At 39.9% G+C, this 18,404-nt stretch overlaps 3 protein-coding genes across 3 annotated transcripts in view; 2 read left to right on the top strand and 1 right to left on the bottom strand.

Annotated features, from left to right (window-relative positions):
• Window positions 1–6,628, bottom strand: part of stx8 (syntaxin 8) — a 43,323-nt gene extending 36,695 nt beyond the window's left edge. The window contains exons 1-5 of the mRNA XM_084369552.1: window positions 6,502–6,628; window positions 5,595–5,694; window positions 5,175–5,269; window positions 4,790–4,900; window positions 488–621 (exon numbers count right to left, since the gene is read on the bottom strand). Coding sequence (XP_084225678.1) covers window positions 488–621; window positions 4,790–4,900; window positions 5,175–5,269; window positions 5,595–5,694; window positions 6,502–6,518 — 457 coding nt within the window. The 5' untranslated portion in view covers window positions 6,519–6,628. The remainder of the gene's footprint in view (window positions 1–487; window positions 622–4,789; window positions 4,901–5,174; window positions 5,270–5,594; window positions 5,695–6,501) is intronic.
• A 2,304-nt stretch (window positions 6,629–8,932) lies between these two features.
• LOC311270669 (TBC1 domain family member 24-like) lies at window positions 8,933–13,694 on the top strand (the record flags this gene model as incomplete). The annotated part of the gene is made up of 11 exons (XM_084375721.1): window positions 8,933–9,138; window positions 9,299–9,504; window positions 9,605–9,866; window positions 9,962–10,078; window positions 10,253–10,669; window positions 10,755–10,994; window positions 11,206–11,361; window positions 12,214–12,277; window positions 12,431–12,529; window positions 12,666–12,921; window positions 13,044–13,694. 11 exons carry the CDS (start codon window positions 8,933–8,935, stop codon window positions 13,232–13,234), a joined length of 2,214 nt encoding a protein of 737 aa, XP_084231847.1. The 3' UTR covers window positions 13,235–13,694.
• A 482-nt stretch (window positions 13,695–14,176) lies between these two features.
• On the top strand, window positions 14,177–18,260 carry LOC311270484 (uncharacterized protein). The gene is made up of 3 exons (XM_084375390.1): window positions 14,177–14,310; window positions 15,365–15,421; window positions 15,673–18,260. Exons 2-3 carry the CDS (start codon window positions 15,373–15,375, stop codon window positions 16,791–16,793), a joined length of 1,170 nt encoding a protein of 389 aa, XP_084231516.1. The 5' UTR covers window positions 14,177–14,310; window positions 15,365–15,372; the 3' UTR covers window positions 16,794–18,260.
• The last annotated feature ends 144 nt before the right edge of the window (window positions 18,261–18,404 follow it).

Below are 18,404 nucleotides of genomic sequence, written 5' to 3'. Positions count from 1 at the left end.
TTTATGTATTAACATACAACAGCATAGCCAATACTAATAATACTAATAATTTGCATAGATGCTCTTGTTATCTTTCAATCGTACGTTACACAACTGTCTTTGTGCACTTAACCGATAGAAGGAAATGTGCATTGTTTTTACGCACACATTAAGAGATGTTACATAATGTGCATGATAAGACTGCGATACTATTAATGATGAGAAATTACAAATAAGGGAAGAAAAAAGAAAAAAGAAAAAAATGAACAGCATATTTAAGAAGACATTTACTCAATTATGCTAAAAAAATTCCTGCCATTTGAAAATTTAACTGCAGGGTTGACTGTTCGGTCAGTGGCTCCTTCAGTCCAAATGTCAAAGCGTTCTTAAGCAAGAAACTGAACCCCAAATGAATGAGAGGCAAATTGTAAAGTGATTTGTCAGTTAAGGTTGAAATGCTCAATCCAAGTGCAGTCCATTTACCATTTATTCAATCATGTGTAATTACCTTCAATGATTCGTTGTTGCTGCTGTTTGATCTCTCCAAAGTTCAGCCCTCTGGTCTCCTCCGTTTCGTTGACCAGCCAGGGGTTGGCCGCAACACCTCGACTCGCTCCTGCCCCTTGGGCCATCAACGTTGACCTGTGAAACATGATCATGATTTGAATAGGTCCTTTCAAAATCGCTTCCACCATATAAATCAATAAATGTTTTAGAGACCATGAAATGACTATTCCTTCCCAAAAGCAGAGCGCCAGCTGTTAAAGTTTCAAATTCAAGTCACCCAACAGTGCCCTACAACTAAATGTAGATGGAAAAAGTGCCTGTGTTGTCTGTCAATCACCATTCCATCACACAAGTCTAAAACACTCATCTGGCATCAGTGACTTTTAGCTATATAAGTAAACACAGTCAGGTTAGGGTGGGGGTATAATGCACATCTGTACAACTCTTACAGCAAACACATCTGTACAAGGCATGTTCTCCTTTCAAAACTGTACTCTTTTGAAGATTTTTTTTACAACAAAACCCTTTAGATCACAGAAAAAAACATTTATTTACTCATTTTTTTCTTCTAAGTGTTTTGAATGATTGAAAAATTCCAGGTTAGCTTGCAGTGTGTAAACAGTGCATGTTAATCTGTCACAGGACTGTGGATTGCTGGGGAGGTTTTTGCCCCGACAAAGTGACAGACCGGAGAGCTCTCTGCACTGTACTGTGCTGTGCTAAACACCGCTGTGTGGTTTAAAAGCTATTCTTCTGTTAATAGCTTAAAGCTGTGCTGCCTTGCGGTGACGGGTTCAGAATCTCTGTGTGAGGCTGGATTTAACCAATGTCTACTGTGAGCATGTCGTCTCCTGGTCAGGCCCAGGAAAAGTGACCTGAGCCACGTGTAGGCTTATCAGAGGCAGAAGAAAAATTAACATTCCTATACTAAACTGTATTGCTGTGATTTTGGTGTCCTGCTCAAGTAATTCTGTCTTTCACGGGTACATTTAAACATTATCTTTCAAATTCAAAAGAGAAAGCTTTTTTGGTTAATCTCTCTAGTTAGTTGAGTCTGTTTTTTTTTTTATAGTAATGCATAATGCTGCTTTTATCTCACCCAAACTCACACATCTGTGTGTGATCACTTATTCCAGCAGTTTTTGAAGTGGTAAGTAAAGCATTATGAGACCACTCACAGTGCTGGCTAGCTGAGACTGATACCATCAGAGAGGAGTGGGTGAAACGAGGCATTCGCTCTAATCTCTCTGACATGTTTGATTACTATGAGACTGTGTGCCAGCCCTCCACTTCCTCCATGCAAGTGCCCAGTGTGTGAAGATCCAATTAACCAGTCGGTGGGGAGCGCCAAAATCAGTCAGGCACATCTCTTGCACTAGACTGCCGCCATCGGGGCCCGAGCACCCACATCCTGAATGAATGACTTAGACAGGTGAGATTTAACTAATTACAAATATTTCCAGCACAATCAAATACAAAGGAGAGGTTACCGAATAGTGGAGGAAAGGTGGGTCTGAGGGGCAGCGGGGTGAACCGAGCATTCAAATGTAGGCGCCATGTCCTTTTCTTTGCTTAGTCTGAAATGGAGATGCTTAAAATGTATTGTTTCTGTCTGTAACCTCTATCCCTTTTCTTCTACCCAAAGTTCTCACAAAAAAAAAAAAAAAGAGCAGCTTAGATTATCCAAGCATGGCCAATCCACCCCCTCCCACGTTCTGTCCTCAGAGACCACACAGTGGGAATGGGTTCTACCCACAAATCCAAATTACCCACCACATATCACTATTAAAGTTAGGTCTCAGTGAGCAAACTAAAAACCATACAACCACATGATTATAGTTCGCCAAGCTAATATATTAGCAAATGTGATTTGAGATTTTTTTAACAGAGCCTTTTATGTAATTGGGTGTGTGGTCTGTAAAAAAAGATGAAAGCCCGTACAAAGCACCGCTAAGTAGATCAATCCCAAAACCAAAGCTTGTGAAAGATATCAGAGAAAAGCAGTCTCATATCAAGGCATCCATAAAAGTGGTTCTCCACATTCTACTGATCTGATGAAACACTGATGCCTGGTCTCACTCTATTGTCATTTCAGGTATTCCTCCATGAGTACTACACTGTAAAGGAATTGAGAGTGTACAACCACTATTACAAATAAGTTGGGACGCTGTGTAAAACGTAAAAAAAAATAAACAATAAAAATGCAATCATTTGCAAACAAACTGTGTTAACAAAGTGTTTCCAAAAACATGTAATATTATCCATTGTAGAATCATGTGTTTTACAAAGTGATGAACCTCACCCCATCCTTGTTTGTGAATGATTGAGCCTTTCAAGTATGCCCCTTTCATACCCCATCATGATACTATCAGCTGTTACCAATGAACCTGTTTACCTGTGGAATGTTACAAACAGGTGTTTGTTGAGCACTCCACAACTTTCCCAGTCTTCTGTTGACCCTGTCCCAAATTGGTTGAAATGTGGTGCACCCATTAAAGTCAGAATAAGCACATACCTAGATAAATCAATAAAGTTGATGAGGTAAAACATTAGATCTACTTTCTTTGTACTGTCCTTAAGTGAGTATATATCAAAGGGGATTTGCGAATGATCACATTCTGTTTTATTTATGTTTTACATGGCATCCCTTTTTTGGAATCAGGGTTGTATAAAAGCTGAGCCTCAGCAATATAGAAACTACACTGCATAGACCGTAAAGCCCACTGAGGCAATGTGATTTGTGATTTTGGGGGCTAAACAAAAAAAAAACTGACTTGACTTGAAATTGACTTGACAGAGGTACCATCTAAAAAACACTAGTCTATAACACAGACGTGAGAAACCGGAGGCAGTTAACAACATGACACCATTTCCTCTTCCTGTCCAAACAAATATCACCTGCACCAGACTAGGTCAAACATTACACAGAGTAATGACTGCCTGCTGCCTAAGGTTTTCAGCTCTGTCACATTGACATGATATCAGAAGATGAAGAGGATATAAGATGTGACATCCAGCTCTTTGATTTGCTCCACAAGTATTCGAATAAATGTTCAGTGGAGGGTAATTAACTGTAAACTTATTCCTTCTATTCTTGTTCATCAAGACACACACACTGCTCAAAAGAATTAGTGTGTGCGTGTGCGTTCTTTTCTCAGGAGGTGCCAAATGTGTGATCAACAGTGCAAAACGAACAAATCTCCCAATAAAAAAGAATTAGCTATGAAGTTTAGGATGCCCTGTCAAAGTGGCAGACAGACAGACACAGGAAGAGGTCACAGCACACAGGATGTGCAAAGACTTTCACAGAAAGTTAGTGACCGGTGACATCTCATCAAAGCAGAGAACCGAGCCTATGACCTCTCTGGTCAAGGACATAGCCAAGAGAATGAGGATTCATTATTTTTAATTGGGCAACTAGCACCAGATATTATAAAAGAAAAGATCTCGGAGAGGAAAAAAATCAGAAAATGAAAGGTGGCATGTTCTGAGCAGGATGCCCCCCGAAGCATCATGGGTCAACTCTTTATTTGGTCATTTTGACACTGAATGGCAGTGACAGACAGAGACTCATGGTGGAGAAATATTACACAAATTTCTCAAACTACTTAAGAAAAAAGCTGGCTATCAAAGAATATTTTCAAAATAAAAGTGCTTTAAGAAAAGCATCAATCCAGACTACTCTAGAATACACTATTTGAGGCAGTAATGTGTCTGAGTAGTTTACGAAACCATCCTTCATATACAAAAAAGGGTGGTTCACACTCTGCATTGATGAGGATTTGCTGGAGCTTTCTCTTTACAAACATGATAAGTGCTCCTTAACAGTTAAAAGGGACACATAGATGGGGACATTTGAACTACTAGTATGGATTTAAGTGAAGTATCACAGTGATCATTAATATGTTAATATGCTGAGATTCACCTAAGCCTTTAAAAACGTTCAGAATGTCATCCTTGTGTAATCTGGGGCAGCAACTATGTTCACTGTCAATTAATCTGTCGATTACTTTCTCAATTAATTGATTAGTTGTTTGGTGAGAAAATGGGGGGAAATGTCCATCAGTGTTTCCGAAAGTCCAAAATGACATTCTCAAATGACCACTACCCAAATATAGTCAGTATACTGAGGAGTACAAAAACTTTTTTTCCTTAAAAAAAACCCAGACCAATTAATCGATTATCAAAATAGTTAAGGATTAATTTAATTGTTGACAACTAATCAATAATTTGCGTGCAGCTCTTGTGTGATCCCACTCATTCCTGTCATTCTGGATAAAATACTATGACTAGATTTTAATACCTGGAAGGTTCAGGCTCCGTGGCGTCTCCCTTGAAGGTGGCGTTGAGCTGCTTCTCTCTGGTTAGCAGGTCATCAATAAGGTTCTGCCTCCTATCAGCCTCCGACTGCATTCTGATGAAGCCACGTTAAAGTCATGCAAAAGGTCAATATTACTTCAAAAACTGTCAGTGACAGTTGGCAGAGGGTCAGTTTGGAATTAACCCAGGAACACAGAAGCCTCTCTAATAGGAAACACTTTAGTAGTTAGGGCAGATCTTTTCAAAACACTCTACCCCCCTCTATAGGAATACTATTGCTACTGAAAGCAAGAGAAACCCTTCAGCCCAAAATGTAATCTCAATCTCATGACTTCCACTGCCTGGAGCATTCTCAGAAGAAAGGATACATTCGCCGAGCCGATGATGCTCGTAACAAACCGTCTTTGAGCTGGGCAATATTCTGTTTGAGCTTCTGCAGCGATGCCCGTAGAGTCATGTTGATCTGTAAAGACAGAAGATGTTCACACCAACTGGCAGCAAGCGAAACCTGACTATTTCTGAAAATATCTGTGGGCAATTCCACTTGAATGTAACAGCTTTATTAATAACAATACACTGCCCACACTGTTTGTAATTACACTGTTTATATTTGTACATATTATGAATATACGATTCTATTTCTGCTCTAGCTCTTCTTCTTACCTTTTTATTATATTGTTTATGTTTTACTATTATTATCGTTATACTGAACTGTCCTTTGGCTGCTGTGACACACAAATTTCCCCGTTTGCGGGACTAATAGAGGAATTTCTGATTCTGATTCTTACCTTTGCAGGGTTCCCCCCTGTTCTCTGCTGCCCGTTCCGTTCATGAATGTTTTCTGCTATTTCCTGAGACAAGCGACAAGTAGCATCATAATTCTGCAACCTACAGCGCAAAGAATGGGATAAAGATGTAAATGTAAATCATTAATGACACATGATAATACAGCAACCACAGAGTAAATTATAGAGCAACATGGAAAGACCCATGTTTAGTCATCTGGTTAATGTGCTAATGAACAAAACAAAGGCGTGATGACAACTGTCTTATCTGTTTACTAGTGTTGTGCAACCTGCAGAAATGTAAGAATTGTATTTTTAGAATACCATACGATACAATCAGTACATACAAGCTAGTTTGCCTAACTAGCTCATGATGTTCAGTGTTCAGACTGCCAGAGGGCTTGATGTCATGCGTTTTTGATACTGTAGTTCAATGTTCAATACACCGGTGAGTGTCTAAAAACCAGAATGAACAATCCAAAGAGCCTCAAAAGCAGCTAATGCTGCGCTAATGTAGGCTACTGCGAGGTGTTTGTTTAGTTGATTAAAACGTCAGAGAATGAGCCCAGGCTTTATATTTATCATGTGACCTTTTTTTTTGCATCACCTTTTCCTCTTTCGATTCTGCTAACGTTAAAGTTTTAGGTTGAATAGTTGCGACAGGATTGCACAACGGCTCAAGGACCACCATGATACATTTCTCAACACATAAAGAGCTGATTTTGTAACGGCTTTTTCAAAAATGCAAGTTACTGCTATTTGGCTAACGCTAGTCTTTAAAGGTAAAAGCTAGCTATCACTTCAGCTAGCAGGATACAGAGAAAGTAGCTAACTGGGTCGTTAACGCCATTTGTTGTCGTGTATTTTACAGTTGAGACAATTTATTGTAGCCTTGGAGCATATTACTTACCACGGATCCTGAGACATTTTGATAAAAGTAAGCTACGAAGAGAAAATCCACTTAGTTTGAACCATCCGGCAGTAATCACCACCAAACCTTTTCTTGTTTGGGTGCGACGTCACTACGGGTCGCTGCGAGGAACATTTGACTCGAGGGCCGCGGTTTGTACAAAAACGTAAACAAAGGTAAAAATGTGCTTGAAAGGGGCACTATGTAAATTTGGAGTAGACAATAGGCTACTAATATTACAATATTAGAAAGAAATATTTATTTTTTCCATAACTGAATAAACAAACGGTTTTTCATAGGAAAATAAGGTCCCCAGAACACTGTTTGAGGTGAGAAAGGTGGCAAATATAAACAAAGTGAAACAGTGTGAAATTGTGGATTGTTGTCCTTTAAGGTCAGTTTGTTTATTCCGTTTATTCAGTCATGAAAACGAAGAGAGTTTGTTTGTTAAGTTTGTTTAGGCATTAAAAAAATCAGTCAGTGAAGATCTTTCTCTTCTGATTAAAATGTCTTCCCCAAAACTACACAGTGAACCTTCAAAAACATTATAGATACTTCTAATTTCCTAAATAGCACATGACTTCTGCTTCTATTGGTTGTTTTCTCAATGATATGTCGGGGTAAGAGAGTCAGCATGCAGTGCCTGAACATAACTACACTCCACACAAGGCAACACAAGATGTCACAAGTTCTGAGGGAGCATGCAATTAGCATACTGACTGCAAGAATATCTACCAGAGCTCTTGTCCAGTGACACTGTGATATGTGTTGTATCTGCAGTTGTTCGACAGATTAGATGTACTGCCAGATTCTCAGAAACCACGCTGGGGGCGGCTTATGGTAGTTCTGCTCTGGTGAAGAATCCTGCCGCCAGCTTGTTTACTGCACGCTCCCTCTAACCTTGTGTGGCACTGTGTTGTGTGATTAAATTGTGCATTTTAAAGTGGCCTTTATCAGGATCTTGATATGCCACACCTGTTAGGGAATAGATTATCTTGGCAAAGGAGAAGTGCTCACTAACACAGATTTGAACAAATTTGTGGTCAAAATCTGAGAAAATCAGAGAAATAAATCTTATGAGTGCATAAAATTTAACTATTTAACTTCAACTTAGAAAAATGGGAGCAAAGACAAGTGTTGTGTTTATATTTCAGGTGTATGGTTGATGCTTTTATTGGAGTTACTTGCATGCTCAACAGAATTAAACCTTTGCGGAAAGAGAGAGGAATGTTTTAACACCTCACTTATTTGACTTATTTGAAAACAGTTGCAATTTACTACTTACTACTAACAGAAATGATGATCAGTAATTAAACTGAATCATGAAAACATTTAGCATGTTTACTCTATTTACTATGTGCACACAGCCAAAGATTCATCCCTTCAGAAAAATGGAAATTTACAGTAAGGAGTGAAATGCAAAGGCTATAGGATGTGTGCATTTCTCTTGATGAGAAAGGGGTATTTTGGCTGGCAGTACAGAGTAAATTATATGGGCTTTAATTTTTCAGATGATTGGTAATTTTTTAAGAAGCCTTGTTTGCAGGCTACCGAGAAAGTAAGAAACCCACGGCACATTTCTCACAGTCCTCACAGACTTGGTCTTCACAGAATAGTTAGTCTCGATGTTTTAACTGCTTTCATTTCTTGCATTACACTCAAAGTACATGTATTAGTTTGTATTGTTCCAGCCTTCATGGAAATTGACACAAAGGAACGACAGCTGACTCCTCCACTCATGGGGCTGAGTGTTTTTCAGCTCTATTACATGTGGAGCCCACATATGAGGCAAGTACGTGTAGAGGTGTTGTGTTTTATTACCAAACAGTAGTTGTTTGGATCATAACATATATGTGTTGTGTAGAATAATAGCTGTTGGACGAATTCTTGGAATAGACTCATTTGGCATTTTGATGCGACGCATGAAGCAGTTTTCGGAGAAAGACCAAACATCATCGGTCTGACGGCCTTATTATGCGCTATCAATGTTTTGATAGGTGTGAATGTAAAAATAAACCCATTTCAAGCAGTTTGTGAATTTCAATAGCAATCACAGTCTGTTGTGGAATGTGAGTGGATGTATGTAACATATCCTGTAAATAACAGTTACATACATAGCAGTCATGAGGGTTATTTGAAGGACATTTGGTCAAATATCATGTGTTTTAAAAAAGTGCCTGTGTTATTTTTATTCCTTGTTTGTGATTTCATACTTCTCAGAAGGAGAGACTGTTTGGTAAAACATGAGAATCACTGGATTTCTTTCACTCAGCTGAACTCACCACAAATAAACAATACCTCTATGCTGTAGCTTACCTCATATGGACACAGCCCACAGGCTTATATAAGGCCCTGATCCCCTGACGGTGCAGCTAGTCTCAGGAGACGCAGTACCTACCAAGTTGAATTTCTTCGAAGGAGAAGACTTGAGATGATTCATGTTTCAAGAACGCCAGAGTTCTCCAATTGTGGAAACATGAATTCAATTTCGATGTGCACATCCTCTGACCAAGACCTGGGCTCTATTGCAGGAGGCAGAAGCAGACAGAGGTCGCACTCTTATTACAGTCGTGAGGACTGTAAGAACTACGGTGTGCAGCTGCAGACAGAGGAAACCTGTGTAAGACCTCGCTCCAGGTATGTTATATTATATTATTAATTCTACAGGGATTTTTACTTACATTCATATGGATTTGTGTGTTATTGTTGCGGTAAAATTGGATAACAAACACCCAACACAAAAAGGGACTAAAAAGAGGAAGTTATTACTAACACTACTAAATTAACTGCTCCCCAGGTCCTTTTACAGTTATGAGACATCAGAGCTTTACGCCGACTATGACATGGGAAACTCTACAGGGGCCAGTCCACTGAGGGTGGACAGGCCCCTGTATCAAGTGAACAAAAAGGAAAAGAGAGAAGGTGAAGGAGCTGGTGTTTGTCTCACCTCTAAGAAGTCCAAGTCTAAACCAAACAAGCTCTCGCCATCAAGAGAACTTAATGGTACTGAAATCATGTTCCTATCATAAAAAATAAAAATATAAAAAAATCCATTTATATTGCTTATGAAAATGACAAATGTTCGTATGCATTTTTTACTCAGGCAGTAAAGGCAGTCTGAAGTCAGTGTCCATGATCACCATCTCTGAGTCGGACAACTGGGAAATTAACTCCTGCTCTGGGATGAAGTACGGACAGTTCGTGGACTGGGAGAAGATTGACCCTGAACCAGCACAAAGGTACCAGCAGATCCTGAAGAGTGATCACCAGCAGCTGAAAACCATGGGCCGAGAAGGATTCTGGGCCATGCCTCACACACTGAGGGCCAAAGCTTACTATCACATCATCCACAGCATCAATTCCAGGTTAAGACCACATATTTTATTGTCATGACCTTTTGCAAGATCGGTGTGTACTTTGGGCCAAATGGTCTGAATGTGTATTGCTGTTATATCTGCAGTGGGTGTGTGACTCCAGACAGAGATGTCTACTATGAACTGGCCAAGAATCTGTTTGGAGAAGAGAAGATCATCACCCATCCAGTCCCAGAGTACATGGAGGCAGTAGAAATACCCAGGTACGGCATGATGAAAACATGTCGTACACCGTTGTTCAAAAATCAATAGTCCTACTGTATGAACCTTGAACTGGCAAAAAAATAAACCTGTCTCACTGACATGAAAGTCAGCTAATGTGATATGGCAGATATTGTAGAATTGTGTGAGTCATTGCTTATTCTTCTCTTGTCCAGATACTGTCTCAACAAAGCAGGGCTGAACTCTGTTAAGAAGATCCTTCTCTGCCTTGGCAAATACTTCCCGGACATGAACTTCTGCCCCATTCTGCCTGAACTGGTCTCCCTCATCCTCCACTTCAGTGAGGACGAAGCTGAGTGTTTCCACAGTGTGTCCCGCCTCATCTCCTACAATGACCCCAACAAGCGTTACATCAACCAGACCTTCCTCACCTACCGCGCTTCCTGCATGACCTTTGGAGACCTCGCCAACAGGTGTTGCAGAGGCATCCGTAAACTGATTGCCAGCTCCCACCAGAACCTCTTTGAGTTTTACTCCGACTGGATCATGTGGATATTTGCCGACCTCCCGTTCACGTACGCCATCAGAGTGCTGGATGTCTACCTACTGGAGGGCTACAAGGTCCTCTACAGGTTTGTTGCTGCTGCTACATGCTAAACAAAATCCTTCAGTCTGAGTGTGAGATTTCTCAGAAGTATTTCGCAATCATTCCTTTAGGGTGGCACTGGCTCTGCTCAGCCTCTACAGAGTATCCGTGTCGTCCCGAGTGGCAGACGTGGAGGACTTCAGGACAGATATGAAGAGGTTTGTGCAGAACGTAGCTCGCCACTGCACAGCTGAGACGCTTCTGGAGAAGGCCTTCATGATTCCCATGGCCACGCGGAGGGAACTCAACCTCCTGTTCAATGCCAATAAGGACTCCCTCATGCAGAAAGGCGTCAGCATACACCAGAAGAGGTGGGTTAGTAGAAAAATACAACAGCCAGTGAGAGGCATATTTCTAAGAAACATTTTGAAATTAAAGGAAATTAATTAGTTTAGATATTTAGGTTCAGAAATCAGGTGTGTGAGATAAAATATAGTCTGGCTATGCTGAAAAATGAACTGTTCACATCTGTCTTATTTAATTTTTCATGTTCTCATCATTGCTATTTCTATGTTCCTAAAGGCAGTCGGTTGAGACGGTGGACTTCAGCAACTTCACCTCCAGTGTTGTGACTGGGACTGGGATGAGAGTCGTCTGGGCCTGGATACCTGAGCGCTTTGCCCTTTTCAGTCCCATCAGGCTGTTTAACACAGCTGAACATGGAAGAAGTCTCGCTTCGTACGTAACATTTATCCAGCACTTTCATCAGAGATTAAGAGTGGGACAGAGATCTAACGAGTTGTCACTCTCATACACCAAAAGTCTTAATATCTTTCATATCCGTCTGTTCACACCAGCATTATTAAATGAGGCCAGGTCTTTATGGATCAATAACTCCTGAACATCACGTCCCAGCAGTGAAAAACAGATTCTCCGCTCTAGTTACGTAACAATGAGACGTGTGTTTTCACTGTCAACATGTTTGCTTTGACTGTGAAAGTCAAGTGATGCATCGACTCACAGTTCAGTGGTGGAAAATGCTGTTTAAGTAGAAAAACACCTCAAGTTTCTAACTGAGTACTAGTAGTAGTTTCTAACACAGTACAAAAAAAGCAATGCCCTATATAGACAGTGATCATTTTCAGAATACAAAGGACATTCGGACTATTATGGAGCACCTAAAGTCCCATAAGGTATTTTTTCAGTGACCCTTGTTTTGACTCTCTCCTTATTTCCTGTAGATAATAAAAGCATCAAATATCTAAAACTACTTTTAAATACTGGTCTTACTATCCATTATTAATAAATCATATATATTAAATTATTTAAAATTTTACATCTGTAATATTACTGTTGAACAACCATAAATCCATATCCAATGTTGATTTTTCTCATAACTTTATCCCATCTTGAATGACACAAACAACACCTCTTGACTGAGTTTCAACTATATAGTAGTTTAACATGGAAAGATACAGTATTGTTATTATTAAAGTTGTGATTTTGTCAGTGACACTGTCTGGTTGTATGTGTAGCATGTTTAAGGGATACTAAAAACAACGCATTGTTTTGTTTTTTTCTGGCATATAGATTTTATTCACATGTGGAGGGACACGAACCAGCGGTCGTGATCATCAAAACTGTGGATGAAGAGGTAACAACATTGAAATAAGGCTGATAATTTTGATGTCTCTTTGATTAAACCTCAGATATGAACCTAAGATTTCTTAATGCTAATAATTATAATAGTTAGTTCACTGGATACACTTTGCATTGTAGTGACATATCAATATTTCTCATTTCTCAGGTTTTTGGTGCCTTCCTGTCAACAGATTTGATTGAAAGAAAAAAGCAGGACTCTGAGGGTCTTGCATACTTTGGAACTGGGGAGTGTTTTGTGTTTACGGTGAGACATATTGCCGCTTCATCCTTCTTGAATCCAACACTGGTACACATATTCAGGTTTGATGTAACATGCATCAAGTCAGTGGATTTTGTATCTTTATTATCATTTGCTTGAAGACATTTTCTTCCTCTTTCAGCTTCGTCCCAGCATGGAGCGCTACCAGCAGGCTATGGTCAACATTATGACCAGACGAGCTTACCCTCAGCAGGTTCAAGAGATACCAGCCACCGCAACTCTGACCTGTCCTGCTGGAACCCCCCAGGACCCCAGCTACCTGACGATCCCCTTCACTGCCCCGTCAGAGGAACCCATGACTGCCAAAGAGCCGAAGAGACCCAAGGAACAAAAAGCCTCCATGTTCATAGCGGGCAGCGACAGGCAGCTCATTATTGGTAAGTCAGGTGGATATATTGTGAGAGGAGTAAAGCGGGTCTTTAGGGAAAAGTCTAGACAACAGTGATGTCTGATGACAGGGGGGTTATTAATGCAGTGCTGATGGATGTGTCCTCTTTAGGTGGCGATGGGGGCCATGCACTCTGCCTACAGGAAGACCTAGAGGGAGGATACTCAGAGGCGTGTGACACATTCAAGAGCACCCCACTCTGCAAAGGACATTTCAAGATCCAAGCCCTGGAAGTGTGGGGCATCCAGAACTCTATCTCCTTTTCTCACAGTTTACCCTCTCAGTTGAAGGGAGAGCTGTAACTTTGCATGTCTTGGTAAACGGTCAGCAAGTTTTTCTCGATCGTTGTGTTGTAATTGTTGTGTGATATTTATTTGTGTAATACACATTTATGCACATATTATGTGAGGTGATTGAGAGAGATTTTTCTTGACCTGTTTTATACATACCAAGTCAAGTCTATTTGTGATAGCTGTATATCACTTATATTGTCTAACTGGACTGTTTTACTTCGTATTATTTTGCCATAAGTCTGAATTTGATACACATAAACGTCATGCACTTTTTATCATGTGATGATCAGTTGTTTGTCTTCTCGGTGTCTTATTCAGATATCTGACCTTTATTTTGAATAGAATGCTTTTTTTATTACTATATAGCCTTTGTAATGCGGTCAAAAGCAACTGAGTTTCAGACTGAAAACATATTTTTACGTAGCCTTATGTCTTTAAGCTCATAATCTTGAAATTGTTAATGTGTGTAAAATGTAGATGTAGTAAAAATGTATAAAAAAAAAAAATTAAAAAAAAAATTATGTGACACTGACATTACTGACCCACCATGCTGCGTTTGTGTGCCGTTGGAATTATTGTGAGCGTTAAGGGCCACATTTGAATTGGGAAAACGAGTTTGTTGTTTTGTTGTTGTTGATGTTTGTATTTTTTGTGATAACAGACAAAAAAGTTTAGCGCGGCTCAGTGAAAGGATGTCGAAAACAAAAATAGTCTACATTTCGGTCTGGAGATGTAAGTCAGTGTATGATTTGGATGTATCTACTGTATCTAGTCGTTGTTTAAGTTAGTCCGCACATTTTTAATAAAAACACACTTGGTACATGATGCGTACTTTCTTCTCATTAGTTGCTCTGATACCACTACACAAAGCAGCTAAGACTCTGGGGCGCACGAACAGTAAAAATACGGACTTACGTGCAGCCCATGAATGTGTCATGCAGGGGACGGGCTGGTGTGCACTCTCACTGCTGTAGCTTGTTTAGCAAGCTTCTGCAACTAGCTAACTTTAAATGTGAAGTAGGTTACATTAAAAACGCTGCGGACAAAAGATGTGACAGCCTTCGGTTTTAAGGAGTATTAGAGAGGTGGGACTCAATCTTATACGCCCTGCTCAGTCTTAAACGGTTCTGTTTGTTAACGCGACAACAACGTTAGCTTTAGCTTAGTTAGCTTACGTAGCTCTGTCTGTGTTGCATGTGTGTCCCAGATAATCATCTACCCTTAGTTTTTAATGCCACTTCAGCAAAAAAATGACTTGCGTTAACCATATAACAGTCAGGGGTTATCTGTCATGAAGCGGGGTCGTGCTAAGCTCATCTTTAAAAACTAAAAGCTTAGTTGCCCTGCCCATTTGCAGATGTTACATTCATCATTACATCAACATCTGGTCTTTTATCAGTCAGCACTGGCTCCTTTCCAATCCGAGATGCATTCACTAACGTTACTTTATATTGAAGTCTATTACGTTTCCAGTATTAGTGTCGTTTCGACTCTCATCCCCTCAGTCCTCCTCTTTGAAATACTGTGAGCTACACGTTGGACCCTCAGAAGTCAGCATTATGAATAGCTTTACATCTCTGGAGGGTGGATCATATTCATTGTGTCTGTCTCGAAAGGCGATGGTGCTTTAAAAATGACCCAAAATGGAGCCTTTTAAATCCTGCTTGGTTGAAATCATGACCATATATTTCTTTCTTTCATCATGTCATCATCATGTTTGTACACATATAAATCATGACACTCGTGTACACTGTGATCTCTCAAGTGTAAGATACAATTTTGCATGGCCTCTAAACAAATTGAACAGGATTTCACAGAATAAATATATATCCAGTGTGCACATTCAACTTGTAAATCTTGCACTTAACTATATTTACACCTTTTCAAGTCATTAAACATTTGGATTTGGTATTGATGTATCAGTCAGCCAATAAGTAAGGAGACATTGCAGTATAGAAAACTACAGTCACTCAATACTATGTTATGTGTTTTGAATTAGCCAATATGTCATCATCAGATTTACATTATGAACTCTGAACTATTACATAACTAAAAAGACCAACACTAAATCACTGCCCTACAATACTGATGTAATCTTCCAGTTCCTCTGTTTGTGTCTGATCATGTGTATCTAAATAGGCTGCAGCATGGGTCCAGACACTGCATCTGCCCCTAAAACAGAATCTTCAGAGGAAAGTAAGTATTGATACTTTTTTGCATTTGAATTTTTCTTTATTATTCTTTGTAATGCAGAAGATTGCTAGATTGCAGAAGATTGCTAGATTGCAGAAGATTGAATGTCCATTCAGTAAAATGTCCCTGCAACCCTAAATGTGGATTGCAGGTGTTGTGATAAAAGTAGTTATTGTATTCTGCTGAGAGTTCTTTCCAGTCAATTTGTTCATTGAAGTATTCAGAGGATATTCTTGGATGTGGTTGGTCCTCAGGTCCAGGAGAAGTCGTCGTGAAGGTCATCTCAGAATCAGATTCCAACGATGCTTCAACCGCCACTGAGCCCGAAAACTCCAAACAGCCAGGGAGCAACATATCAGACAAGTGTTATCCTTGCTCCATCTGCGGCAAGGTATTTGACAGACCATCAAAGCTAGAGAGGCATAAACCTGTACACACAAGGAAGCCCAAGACTCTTCATCAGTGTCAGCATTGTGATAAGACTTTCACGCAACAGGAGAAGCTGCTCAGACACCAGAATTGCCACAACAGGACTAACAAGCACCCCTGTCCTGACTGCGGAAAAGTTTTCAACAGGCCTTCAAAGTTAGAGAGACATAAGCGCACACACTCAAAGAAACCAAAGGTGCCTCATCAATGTTCGTACTGCATGAAGACATTCAGCAAACTTAATAAACTCGTCCGTCACAAACGGATGCACACTGGGGAGAGGCCTTTCACGTGCTCGGTCTGTGGAAAAGGATTCTCCGAGTCCGGTCACTGCAAAGCACACGAAAAAACGCATGAGGAGCAGCCAGAAAAACCTCACTGCTGCGCCGACTGCGGGATGTGTTTTTTCAAGGCCTCAGAGCTCCGTCGACACTTCCGCTCGCACACAGGAGAGAAACCTTTCAGATGCACCCTGTGTGAGAGCTGCTTCTCCCGCTCGGAAGGACTTAAAAGACACATGAGGAGCCACACAGGAGAAAGACCGTACAAATGCATTATCTGCGGGAAGGGATTTTATTCCCGTCAGGATTTGAATATTCACGGATTGACGCACTCGGGGGAGAAACCACATCTTTGCCCAGTGTGTGGTAAAGGCTTCTCACAGCTGGGCAACATGAAAGAACACGAACAAAATGTTCACATTAAGTCTGAGAAGTATATTTGCAACGAATGTGGGGCGACGTTCACACGGTACAAGTCACTGACAAAACATCAGCGGACACACACAGGAGAAAGACCCTATCTGTGTCTCACCTGTGGTCGTAGGTTTTCATGGAGCCATTCTCTAAGCAGGCACCGGAGGACACACGCACACAGACAGATGTCTATGGACACATCTAAAGACACATCAAGTTTTGAAGGACCCTCTGAGAATCCTAGTAGTTGAAAATGACATTTCCTCTTAAAACAATTTTTCTGGAGCTAGAGTCAAGTTAAAATTTACTGATTTATAATATTTGTTTTGTATTATCACTAATTTTGAGGTGTTGCCTGTTGCTGCTTGCTCTGTATGTCCACAAAATATGAGTCAGGGCTCCGGTTATGTTCTCTTCTGGTAATCGGGTGAACGCAGATTAACTGAAAATTTAAGCACACTGCTGTATGTGTGGAAGCTCTGTTTACACCTTTTCTTCCTGACAGATTTTAACTTGCCTTTAAATAATGTAAAAGAATATCGACGCGCTAACAACAACAGTCACTTCTGTGTGGAAAACTGTAGCGTTTAAAGATATATAGTAAAACAAGGTGATCCAATCTATCTGCCATTTCTGCTTTTATGTTTTATGTTTTATATTTTATATAGCGGGTTGCTTTGCTAGCCTCTTTGGTATCTACACTACAGCAACGTTTCAATGTAGCTGCTAATTTTAGGTAAACTCAAGCTGTCATTTTCTTTAGTCTTTGGCTTAACCGGTAAATTAGGTCTGCAACCTTTCGTTGGTGTTGTTAATAATGAGATATAAAAACATCAAACATTCATTTTAGATAAATTAGATCTATACACTTTGAAATAATACATTTTATGTAAGCTAATACGTGATGCAGGGGTTTTCTCCCCCAAAGTTATTGTAAACAAACATTGTGATTCGGTCTATAGTCTTGACTAAATTTCTGCTTTCCAATGGTGATTAACTTTATCCCATGTATTCTGCTACCTCACAGTAACAACTCCACAGAAAGCACAAATATAAACCAGTCCAAGATTCATGCATGGTACAGCTCACACCAGTAGCTCAGTGGTTTTCTTACTGCATTTGATTAAAGGAATTTCCTTTTTCTGCACATCTTATACACAAAGTGGCCAAAAATAGACAGTTTTTATACACTTACAACAACTTCTCTTTCATAATTAAACCGTCACAGAATTGTTAATGCTAATGCTGGAGCAGAAAAAGTGCAGTTACACTATATTCTTTACACAGGTACATTACCTCGCACCACTAATGGGAAACACCTGCTGTGAGATCACTGATTGCAGTGTCATCAGAAGTTCGATGTTGGCAGTGGTTTGAGAGGAGAGTGCAGCAGCTGTGTAAAATTAAGATTGATAGAGTAAGTCTGTCCTATAAACATTTTTTTTAATCTCCATTTTATATTGATATGTACTGTATAGCATATTTATTGTGTAGTTATGTAATCCATTGTTTTGCTTGTGGATACATTCATTATACATAGTGCTGTATAACTGCACAGTAACAGAACAATGGGCCCCCTACTCTTCTGAAATACATACTCAGATAATATTCTCAAATCATGCTTTAGTTGTACCGATGAAAATGTGAAATGAACTTTGAAGTCTCTCAGATGAGGTTATCTCTGAAGTTATTTCATATAAAACACGGCCACCAATGAACTGTCTATTGTGTTTATTGTGTGTGACGTCTGTCTTTGTGTACTTAACAATTCTGATGCATGTTGCTTGCCTGTAAAATCAACAGTCGAGTTAAAGTTAGAGTTTATCTGAAGGTTTTTACGTGCACCACTTTGAAGATTAGAA

This window comes from Pagrus pagrus, assembly GCF_965226575.1.
Source record: "Pagrus pagrus genome assembly, chromosome: 2".
Lineage (NCBI taxonomy): Eukaryota > Metazoa > Chordata > Actinopteri > Spariformes > Sparidae > Pagrus > Pagrus pagrus.
This window is presented reverse-complemented; position numbering and strand designations above follow the sequence as displayed.